We start from the raw sequence: 12,124 nt of genomic DNA, 5'->3' as shown, positions 1-12,124 counted from the left end.
TAGAGCGTCCACTAGGAGCACACACGCTCTACTGGCATTCATTCATGGCACTCCTGACACACCGTGTGCACACTCTATGGCACAGCTTCCGGGGTTGTCAGCATTCTGTGCTGTGGAAGGAGGTACGTGGGCGGTGTACTCTCAGTGCTGTTGAATAAAGTAGGCGTTGTTACTCGGCTCTAACCCCTCCCACGGAGGCGTAATCTATGTACTGGTCTTCGATGTGGGGGGGTGGAACTCGGTGCTGGTCCCTCCCGGTGGGCGTACTGTATGTGCTGTGGAAGGAGGAAGGGGGCGGGGTTATGTCCCGGCTCTATCGTCAACAAATCTTTTCCGTCCGGATTTATGAGCCGCATTGAAAAGTAATTGTGGAGACTAGAGGAGGTACGCACCGGGCACCACGGCCAGCCTGGGCACTGCGCATGTCCTCTCTGGGAGTCCGGTGTGAGTGGTGACAGATGATCCCTGTACTATGAAGTCCCCGGACTCTGATGGTAATATTTCCTGTGTGTTAGGCTCATGATGTCAATAATTACACGTTTCTGGATTTCCATTAGGCTGCATTCACACCTGAGTGACGTGTGGTTTGGAGTGCCAGCCTATTGGTGTGAATGGGTCGCCTGTCAGGTGACAACGCGCCAAGTCCCAAGCTACGCCCAATGGTAACACACTTTGGGTTACTGTGACCGACCTGCATTTAGGGCGCCGGTAATATCGGCGTCACAAGTGCGTTTATGGAAACGCGGGCAGAAACCGCTATTTCTACCCCCATTTCTGTGTCACTCAGGTGTTAATACAAGCTTATTACCATCAAGGGGGTGATGGAGGGTGCCAGCTGCTCTGATCTCTGCGATCTGGTACACTATATTACCAAAAGTATTGGGACACCTGCCTTTACATGCACATAAACTTTAATGGCATCCCAGTCTTGTTCATAGGGTTCAATATTGAGTTGGCCAACCCATTGCAGCTAAAACAGCTTCAACTCTTCTGGGAAGGTTGTCCACAAGGTTTAGGAGTGTGTCTATGGGAATGTTTGACCATTCTTCCAGAAGGGCATTTGTGAGGTCAAGCACTGATGTGGACGAGAAGGTAGGTGTCCCAATACTTTTGGTGATATAGTGAACATACAGGGGGTATAGCAGGTTAGAGTGGTCAGTGTGATTTGGTACATACAGGGGGTATAGCGGGTTATAGCTGTCAGTGTGATTTGGTACATACGAAGGGGTATTGGGGTATAGCTGGTTATAGCTGTCCGTGTGATCTGTTATATACAGGGGGTATAGCGGGTTATAGCTGTCCGTGTGATCTGGTACATACAGGGGGTATAGCGGGTTATAGCTGTCCGTGTGATCTGGTACATACAGGGGGTATAGCGGGTAATAGCTGTCCGTGTGATCTGGTACATACAGGGGGTATAGCGGGTTATAGCTGTCCGTGTGATATGGTACATACAGGGGGTATAGCGGGTTATAGCTGTCCGTGTGATCTGGTACATACAGGGGGTATAGCGGGTAATAGCTGTCCGTGTGATCTGGTACATACAGGGGGTATAGCGGGTAATAGCTGTCCGTGTGATCTGGTACATACAGGGGGTATAGCGGGTTATAGCTGTCCGTGCGATCTGGTACATGAAGGGGGTATAGCGGGTTATAGCTGTCCGTGCGATCTGGTACATAAAGGGGGTATAGCGGGTTATAGCTGTCCGTGCGATCTGGTACATAAAGGGGGTATAGCGGGTTATAGCTGTCCGTGCGATCTGGTACATAAAGGGGGTATAGCGGGTTATAGCTGTCCGTGTGATCTGGGATGTGGGTCGGTCTCTTCTCTGTTTACACATTTACAGTGGATCTGGGATAATCTGAACAATTTTCCATCCGGTTCTTAACTGGTTCCTGTAAGGCAGATTGTTACATTTAAAGTATAACTAAAGGCAAAACTTTTATTTTTTTTTGGGTTGGGTGGAAAGGGATTAGAACCCCTGTCAGTTTTTATTGCTGTCTGTTCTTTTTAGGGAGATTCCTCCTCTCTATTTGTCCTGTTTACCATTATCATTGAAAGTGAAAGTAAAAGACAATCCCAAATTATGGGTTGTCCCCTGAAAAGGAAAAGAAGGAAAATCTTCCAATGGGGACACTAGTTCTGATGACCCCAAGGAATTTCCTTAATTTGCAGGGATTTCCTCTTACTTCCTGTTAGGCTATGGGACAGGAAGTGAAGGGAAATCCCTGCAGTGGGACACAGATGGCAGAAAAAATAAATCTGAAGGGTTATAACCCTCCCTTGCCCTATCCAAAATGGAAAAAATATGTTTGGCCTTTAGTTCTACTTTAAGTTTTTATTAAAAAAACTTTAAATCCAAAGGTGTCCATATATTGAAGGTCAGAGTAACCCGCGTTACTGAGTGGCATATAGCTGATACAATGCTTGTATAAAGCACTTACCCTCTTGGTAGTTTTCAGGTTTTCTCCTCTTAGAATGTGGATTTGCGGAGGAGTTTTTATTTTTTTTTATTTTTTTGTGTTTTGACACTGATCAACAGAAACAGTGAGACATTCTTATTTTCCTTTCTTGGGTATTCCTCATGTCAGTATATGATGGGTCACCTCTGCCCTCATGGTGTGATGACACAAGTAGAACCAGGAAAGTCCATTTCATGTCAAAGTGAAATCAGATCAAAGATCAATGTAACAAAAAAAAACTTAAATCAACTCTCATTCTATGTTCTGTAAGGTTACTACATGAAGAGTCCCACATTTGGTGAATACTTGTTAGGATCTGTACTCTTGGTTCCAACCATCGATGTAGAAAAGCTCTTATCTAGTTTGGAAAGCCAATGGCTTTCTGCTCCCACCTAATCCATTGGCAGTATAAGTATCAGAACTGTCTGTCCCAGATGTGGGAAGAACTCCCCTTTCCCTGTATTCTGCCTACCCCACCAACGAGTAATCCAAATTCACTTTAATGGGACGGCTGGTGACACAACAAGGCGAGGGACGTGGCGGCAGCAGGTGAGTGGATGCCCACTAACAGGCGCTGCCACAATGAATCTGAAATGACATAAGGACTTATTCTTGCTGGTAGTTAGGAAACCTTCATGTTGTTTACAAAATATTAAAGATTCTATTTAGAATAATAAGCTGTCAGGTTAGTAAAACAGCGATATCAATCATACAGTTTGTAGTGTACATAGATTTGAAAAACAATGGGATAAAGTAATATTCCTGAACTTTTGTTTAATCTCATTGTTACTGTGAAATTGTGTGAATGCATCAATAATGTTGTTTCTGCTTGGATTCATTGAATGAGTTTACCAAAAATGTAAATATTGCAGAATATACAGCCTCATGCTACATAACTAAGCTCCATTTCATGCTGAATAAACTAAATTATTAATGTATCATAAATAGAAAACTATCTTTAGATAGATGTTTACTCCAAAATAATTTTATTAAAATAAATTTCATAAAAATCAAATAAAGCTGGCCATAGATAAATCGAAGTTTGGCTGGTTCAGCAGGGACCGGCTGAATTTCCATCCATTTGTGGCTATTTCTGTGGCCGTTCCTGTTGAATGGGAATGTTGGAAAATGTTTGATCAGCTGATAGTCCAGATAGTCAGAATATTAATTCACACACAGCCCCTCCCCCCCACAGTTAGAATCACTCCCTAGAACACACTTAACCCCTACAGCGCCACCTAGTGGTTAACCCCTACACTGCCAGTGACATTTTTTATAGTAATTAATGCAATTTTTTTAGCATTGATCGCTGTATTAATGCCAGTGGTCCCAAAAAATGTGTCAAAATTGTCCGATGTATCCGCCATAATGTTGCATTCATGATAAAAATCAGATCACTGCTATTACTAGTAAAAAAAAAAAAAATTCTCAATAAAAATGCCATAAAACTATCCCCTATTTTGTAGACACTATAACTTTTGTGCTTTTATTGCATTTTTTTTTTTTTTTTTTTTTTACCAAAAATATGTAGATGTAAAAATAATTTTTTTAAATATATTTTTGGGGGATAGTTATTATAGCAAAAAGTTAAAAATAATGCGTTTTTTTTTTTTTTTTTCAAAATTGTCACTATTTTCTTGTTTATAGCACAAATAATAGAAAACGCAGAGGTGATCAAATACCACCAAAAGAAAGCTCTATTTGTGGGGAAAAAAAGGACGTCAATCTTGTTTGGTTGTTGTACAACCACGCAATTGTCAGTTAAAGCGACGCAGTGCCGAATTGCATAAAGTGCTATGGTCAGGAAGGGGGTAAATTCTTCCGGGGCTGAAGTGGTTAAAGCAGAGTTCCACCCTGAAAAAAGGTGTGTTTTTTTTTTTTAAGTCAGCAGCTACAAACACTGTAGCTGCTGACTTTTAATAAGGACACTTACCTGTCCAGGGAGCCCACGATGTCGGCTTACCGATGCAGATTCATCCATCAGATCGGGTGCAGGTGCCACCTTAGTAGCTAAGGGAAACCGGCAGTGGAGCCTTCAAGAGGAAGTAAACCCTGATGAGTTTACTTCCTCTTTGATTCCCTGCAAAGGTAAAGCATAATGGACTACTATGCATCGCATAGTAGTCCATTATGTGTCACTTACCTGACACAGGAGCCAGTGAAGTCACCGCTGTCCCCTGTAGCTCCGAGCGTCCATCTTCTTGGTGGGTCTCGCCGCTCCGGCGCTGTGATTCATGTGAGCAGCGATGACGTAATTCCCACGCATGCGCACGGGAGCTGGCACTCGTGGCATATCGCCGCGATCTGCGGCCTACCCAGTGCGCCTGTGCGCCTCTGTCTACGACGCATGCTCCGTAGACAGCGGGGGCTGTCTTCAGGTAAATATCTCCTAAACCGTATAGGTTTAGGAGATATTTCTTGGACCTACAGGTAAGCCTTAATCTAGGCTTACCTGTAGATCAAAGTGGTTTGTAAGGGTTTACAACCACTTTCAGGCTCATGCGTGAGTTGCACGGCACTTTCTGAATGGCCCCATTACTTTCTGGGACACACACAGGTCACAGAAGGCAGCGGGGGGAAGGAGGAGGGGCAGAGCCAGAAGATAACATGACATACTTGCCGAGTCTGGGATGGAACTTCACCTGTTTACCACTAAGGTAAGTGAAAACAAAAATATCCAGAAACGAGCGGTGGACGGGGTGGTCTTTCCTTTTAAGAAAAAGTTCAAAAGTTGGGTGGAGCTCCGCTTTAAGTGGTTAAACTGACCTCATTTAGTTCATTCCTTTGATCTAAAAGAACCAAAAGATACTTTGTATATAGTTCTCTCTCAATGTTGATAAACATTTCCTGGAGGCTCGTTTTTTTTTTTTTTTTTCGACAGCTGTGAGTGAGCAGAGAACGGCTCTGCACTGTTTACAAAGAATCGTGGAAATGCTGGATTAATATCGTGAGGGGGGTTGAATCGAGATTGCAATTCTTTAACGATTAATCATGCAGCTCTACTTAATAGCTTTTCTCATCAGCAGTGTATAGCAGTCTTATGATTTCTATCAGTATCTGGCACAGCACTGGTTAAGGCTTGTAGGAGGAGTTTTTTCATTCTCCTCTGACAGTCCTAAGAGGCTGCATGACCCCTGACCCTCTGTCTGGACAGTGCTGATCACATGCACCCTGCCAAAAAAAAAAGCAATACACACCAAACTGAGCATGTGCAGAGTGCCTGCTAGGGCTCTGTACTATCAGGGGATGGATTGTGGACTATCAAAGAAGGGGAGGATCGTTGATGACCGGGGATATTCCTCCTTCCACCCTTTTATTTTATTTATTTATTTTTTGTTCAGTCCCATCTATGGCCAGTTTCAACATATCTATATAGAGCAGAAGTATGTATGTTGCTCTTTGATTGGAGTTCAGAGTGAAGTCACCCAACAAGTTATTACTCACCAGGAGTTGCCTAATGTAGTAAACATTTACTCATGAAGATTTTGCTTTGCCAACAAGCCAGTCTAGCATTACAGTTGTGGTTAGGGTCAGATTTAGGCTCCATTCACACTTGTACGGCTCCAAAGTTGCACCAACCTTGGAGTGCAACTTGGGTGCCGCTTTAATGCAATTTTGAAGCAACTTTGGATGGATGTGACTTATTGTCCCTCTGCAAAGTCGTACCCACTGTTGCATGTAAATCATTCAAGTATGACTTTTATGCTACTTTTGAGGGTTAACATTGATGTCTATTGCCCTCAAGTTGCACCAAAGTAGTGCATGAACTACTTTGAAGTTGGTATTACTTTAAGTCACACATATATGAATGGTTATCATTGGTTATACACAAAATGACCCTATGTATAAATAGCGCATCAATAAAGTGCAAATGTGCAATAAATGCGCAATACTATACACAGCCAAAAAAGAAAAACACATGGAGCAATGCAAATGTGCAATTCTATGCAATTAATGTGCAAAAAAAACAAACAGCAAAAAGGCATACAAAGAAATGCATAGATGTGCGTTAAAGTGCAATAGGTGCAAAAAGGAGTAAACTGATAGCAAAACGTTCATGTGTAGCTGAAATCCAATGAAAGTGATCTCAAGTGCAATATGGAGCGTAGACCAAGTGTTTGAGACCATGATGCCATCACCTCATTAGGATAAAAGGCTTACCAGAAAGCCTGCAACCTCCCTTACTCAGGTGAGTCAAACAGCACGAGGATCCACTGATGAAATACTCAGGCGTTCCCCTCCTGAAGAGTTCATGCTCATCAGATGGTAGCTAGAAAGCATCAATGGTGGGAAGTGACAATATACAGAAAGGGGAAAAAAATCCAAATAGTGCAGAATGTCTTTTAAGGCGTTTTATTGATAAAAAAAAATAAAAAAAGCTGCAATGCTGCATACATAAAAGACCCTGGAAAGAATTCTCCAGTTTGAGTGAACACAAAATTGTTCCTTGCAAGTAAAAATAGTTGTTTTTATTGGAAACAAAAAATGTATACAAAAATGTCAAGAATATAAAAAATAATTAAATGAAAGTATAAATATACCAATAAAAAGAAATACAAAAATATATATGAAAATAAATGATGTTTCATACATGAGTTAAATGAAAAACCCATGTATATTAGAATGTGTATATATACAACACCAAAGCATGAAAATTTTGTATAGGAATTAAGTAAATAGATTTTAAAATCGAAGACTGGTTAACAAAATCTAGACTCTAAAGCCTATTAAAAATTTTTTTTTTTTAAATATAACCGCAGCATTTGTGCAGCTAGGAAAAAAGGGGGGAGGGAGGAATGACGGATATATGCAGTGGAAGGGACTTCATCTATTATTAAAGCAGCTGATGTCCCACTCCACATTCAAAGCATTAGGTACATAAGACCCCAATTTATATATCCAATTCATCTAAACCCTGGATATAGTCCGCCTTCCATTACTACCACGCCAGTGGGGTACGTATTTCTCCAAAGCGATAAAGGTGGTGCCCCTAGGGTCCCTATTTTTTTATGTTTTAAATCATCATGCTTTCAGACATTATGTTTGTCAAAACCTTTTTGGATATTGGTTATATGTTCCCCTAGTCTGATGTGTAACCTTCGAATGGTACGCCCTATGTATTCAAGGCCACAGGGGCACCTCAGAAGGTAGACAACACATTTTGTTGTCCATGTGATGAATGACTTTATAGGATATGGGGCTCCCGTGCCCACTGAGGTGAATTCAGTAATTCTCCTACCTCGATGGACATTAATTTTACACACATGGCATTTCCCACATAGATAGCTAATACCATTTAAGATCTCCAAAAAAGTGGGTCTAGTTGGTGAGTCAGGAACACTTGATGCTATATTGTGTCTTAGATTGGGAGCACCCCTAAAAATGAAACGGAGTCGATCAGATGATAAAGGCCCGAGAACACGGTCGTTCTTGATGATCGACCAGTGTCTCTTAATGATTCACTTAATCGCCCAATGTTGACTAGAGTATGTAGTAAAAAAAGCCAAACCAAACTCCTCCTTATTATCCCCTCAAGGGGGTTTATCACCCAAGAGTTCTCAACAATCTCTATTGCTAACTTCCACTATGAGGAAGTCTAGGGTCTTGCTATCATATCTTTTAATTATAAACCTGGTTCTTAGGACTGATGCCTCTTTGTGGAAATCATCTGGATTCATGCAATTTCATTTTAAACATAAGAACTGGCCTTTGGGGACAGCCATCAGACAAGAGTGATGATGGCAAGAGTCCAGAGGAATGTATACATTCCTATCCGCTGGTTTGAAGAATGTAGAAGTGACAATTCTTTCTTCTTGTATTGAAATCTTTAAATACAAGAAATGGATTTCAGTAGGACTTATCTCATGGCTGAGGACTATACCTCTGCTATTATTAAAATAGACCAGAAAGGTATGAGCAGAGTGGATATTGCCGTCCCATATGAAGAGGATATCGTCAATGAATCTTTTCCACATGACTAGCTCTGGTCACCTGTCATGTGGAACCATATCCTCCTCCCATTCTGACATGAAAAGATTAGCCATGCTTGGAGCGAACTTCACTCCCATGGCAACTCCTTTAATTTGCAGGTAGTGTGCCATTATGCAAGAAATAATTATGTGTCATCCAGAAAGCCAGCAATTCCATAATGAAATTGCTCTGCATGATTGAAATAGTTGGGTCACAAAAATAAGAAGTGTTGTACTGTCTCATGTTCCAATTGGTGTGAAATTGCCGTGTACAGAGATGCAACATCAGCAGTTATCAATAAATAGGTTGATTTCCATTCAACAGTATTTAGTGTGTTGATAACATGCTTGGTGTATTTTTAAAAAGATGGTGCCCATCACCAGTGGTTGCAAATAGTGGTCTATGTATTTACCAGCACACAAAGTTATAGAATCCATACCACTGATGGGTCGTCCCGAGGGATTAACTAAGGTTTTGTGAATTTTAGGTAACGAATATATCGTTTTCAGACGAGGGGCTAGAGGCACTAAATATTCGTTCTCTTTTTATATTCAGGATTCTCATATCAAAACCTTTCTCTACAAGTTTTTTTCAGTTCCTGAATTTGGACACGGCATCCATTGACAGGGGAGAATGTGTCAGAATCAGATAAAATTCTAATTTATGCCTCAATGTCCAGGCTCACGATGGCCCCTCCCTTGTCCACGGGGTGTCCTTCCTATTATATAGTGTTGTCTATTCCTATCTTAATGTGACATTGGAGTTGTACTAATTTTTGTTTTTAAGTTTTCTAGTTCCTTAACAACCAGGTCACGAAAAACATAAACATTAGGAGCCATATTTGCTGGGGGGTTAAAAAGTGATGCATTGGATAAACCCGAATGTATGATAACCGGTGCATCCCTAGCCAATTGCCTGGTGGGATTGCTCAAAAGATATCTCTTACTGTTAAGCTTACCTGTGTATTTCTGTTTATTTGATGAAAGTCTGGAACTTATTAAGGTTGGTCAACCATGTACTGGTTTGAGGAATCCCTCATATTACGAAAACTACGTAAGTCAGTATGATTGTGGTATGTATTCTGACCCCCTCCTTGTCTCCAAGGTGGAGGTGACTGGTGGCTGTGCCGACCAAGTTTTTCACTGAATCAGAAGTGCAGAAAAATGCATCTTCCATTGATAATTTTAGAAAACTCATCAAAGACGCACCTGCGTTGTAATTTTTGGTGTGTTTTTGAGCCACGTGTCTAAGTTTCACAGGTACATGATTGGAGTTAGGAGTCCAGAAAATGCAGCAAAAATGTGTGTAATTTTTTCAACAGAGCAGTGTGAAAGCAGCCCTAGACTATTGTCATGGGAACAATGTTCCCATTGAGGGCCCGTTCGCACTTGCCTACGCACTACTAGGGGTGCGCAGCATAACAGGGCTCACGATTTCGATTTGATTATCCTATCCACGATTCAGAAGATTCTGCGATGCATCACGATTACTGCGTAGGGTTTTCATCCAAGAAATTCAAGCAGTCAGAAGAACTCCATTTGTTTTATTTTATATGTTCTTAAAAAAAAAAGACAACACTACCTCACATGTAGCAAAGTGTAAAGACAGCAGACAACTTAAAGAGGAGCTCCAGACTGACCCCAAAATTCTACAAGAGAGGGTCAGAGACTGTGGACATGATACTAGAGAGGGTCAGAGGCTGCGGACATGATACTAGAGAGGGTCAGAGGCTGCGGACATGATACTAGAGAGGGTCAGAGGCTGCGGACATGATACTAGAGAGGCTCAGAGGCTGCGGACATGATACTAGAGAGGCTCAGAGGCTGCGGACATGATACTAGAGAGGCTCAGAGGCTGCGGACATGATACTAGAGAGGCTCAGAGGCTGCGGACATGATACTAGAGAGGCTCAGAGGCTGCGGACATGATACTAGAGAGGCTCAGAGGCTGCGGACATGATACTAGAGAGGCTCAGAGGCTGCGGACATGATACTAGAGAGGCTCAGAGGCCGCGGACATGATACTAGAGAGGCTCAGAGGCCGCGGACATGATACTAGAGAGGCTCAGAGGCCGCGGACATGATACTAGAGAGGCTCAGAGGCCGCGGACATGATACTAGAGAGGCTCAGAGGCCGCGGACATGATACTAGAGAGGCTCAGAGGCCGCGGACATGATACTAGAGAGGCTCAGAGGCCGCGGACATGATACTAGAGAGGCTCAGAGGCCGCGGACATGATACTAGAGAGGCTCAGAGGCCGCGGACATGATACTAGAGAGGCTCAGAGGCCGCGGACATGATACTAGAGAGGCTCAGAGGCCGCGGACATGATACTAGAGAGGCTCAGAGGCCGCGGACATGATACTAGAGAGGCTCAGAGGCCGCGGACATGATACTAGAGAGGCTCAGAGGCCGCGGACATGATACTAGAGAGGCTCAGAGGCCGCGGACATGATACTAGAGAGGCTCAGAGGCCGCGGACATGATACTAGAGAGGCTCAGAGGCCGCGGACATGATACTAGAGAGGCTCAGAGGCCGCGGACATGATACTAGAGAGGCTCAGAGGCCGCGGACATGATACTAGAGAGGGTCAGAGGCCGCAGACATGATACAAGAGATGATGTATGCCAGTTTATTAATTATGGTTTATGTATGTCTTATTGTCTTAGCAACTGATTCACATCACAACTTCATAAAAAAAAAAAAATTGTATGATTTATGGTTTTGCTCATTACTTCCCCACACATGCAATGCATGGCTACATGTGTGTGGCAGTGATGAGCAAAACCATAAATCATCCAAAAAAAGATATCCATTTAAAATCAATTAAGCTGTGATGAAAATCAATCAATAAGACAAATGGCATACATAAACCATAATTAATGTTATGATATTGTACTGTTACATCATTCAGTATTTCCATCAATAACACATTGCTTGTTTGTGATCACTAGGGAGATTAATCATATTGCTATGTGTAATGATCACAAGATATGGGACCGGGGGGGGGGGGATGCAGATCAGGAACATGCAGTGTAATCAGAGGAAACCGAGTAACAGAAGTGTCCAGTGTGTACAGAGAGTGTAGGGGTGACTATATCACTGGGGCGGGGGGAGAAGAGATCACAAAGTAAACAGAAGAGGCTCAGAACTTGTTTTGTGCCCCCCTTTTGGGTCAAAAGTGGCACAGTTCTTCCACCTCCCGTGTACACAGCGATCCTCACCCTCCGTTACACTCACCGCACTAAGCAGACATAGCAAGACGAACACAGCAAACCCTGTCCATCTTCTTCCACGATATTCACCCTGGCCTAGGCCATCTTTATGTAGAGCAACAATTATTTTTATTTTATTTTTTCAGATCCTCAAAGAGATTTTTCCCATGAGGTGCCATGTTGAACTTCCAGTGACCAGTATGAGAGAGTGAGAGTGATAACACCAAATTTAACACACCTGCTCCGCATTCACACCTGGGACCTTGTAACACTGAGTCGCATGACACTGGGGAGGGAAAATGGCTAACTGGGCCCAATTTGGACATTTTCACTTAGGGGTGTACTCACTTTTGTTGCTAGCGGTTTAGACATTAATGGCTGTGTGTTGAGTTATATTGAGGGGACAGCAAATATACACTGTTATACAAGCTGTACACTCACTACTTTTACATTTTAGCAGTGTAATTTCTTCAGTG

The 12,124-nt window shown here is 42.5% G+C and overlaps 1 protein-coding gene across 1 annotated transcript in view; it reads left to right on the top strand.

Moving 5' to 3' along the window:
* Nucleotides 1–280: 280 nt before the first annotated feature.
* Nucleotides 281–12,124, top strand: part of SLC29A3 (solute carrier family 29 member 3) — a 150,322-nt gene continuing 138,478 nt past the window's right edge. Inside the window, exon 1 of the mRNA XM_077454578.1 lies at nt 281–494. Within this exon, the coding sequence (XP_077310704.1) occupies nt 473–494 (22 nt within the window). The 5' untranslated portion in view covers nt 281–472. The remainder of the gene's footprint in view (nt 495–12,124) is intronic.

This window comes from Lithobates pipiens, unplaced genomic scaffold (genome assembly GCF_037356315.1).
Source record: "Lithobates pipiens isolate NorthernLeopardFrog02 unplaced genomic scaffold, aLitPip1_a1.2 Scaffold_25, whole genome shotgun sequence".
Taxonomy (NCBI): Eukaryota; Metazoa; Chordata; class Amphibia; order Anura; family Ranidae; genus Lithobates; species Lithobates pipiens.
Note: the sequence above shows the minus strand (reverse complement) of the source record. Positions and strands in the feature narration are given on the sequence as shown.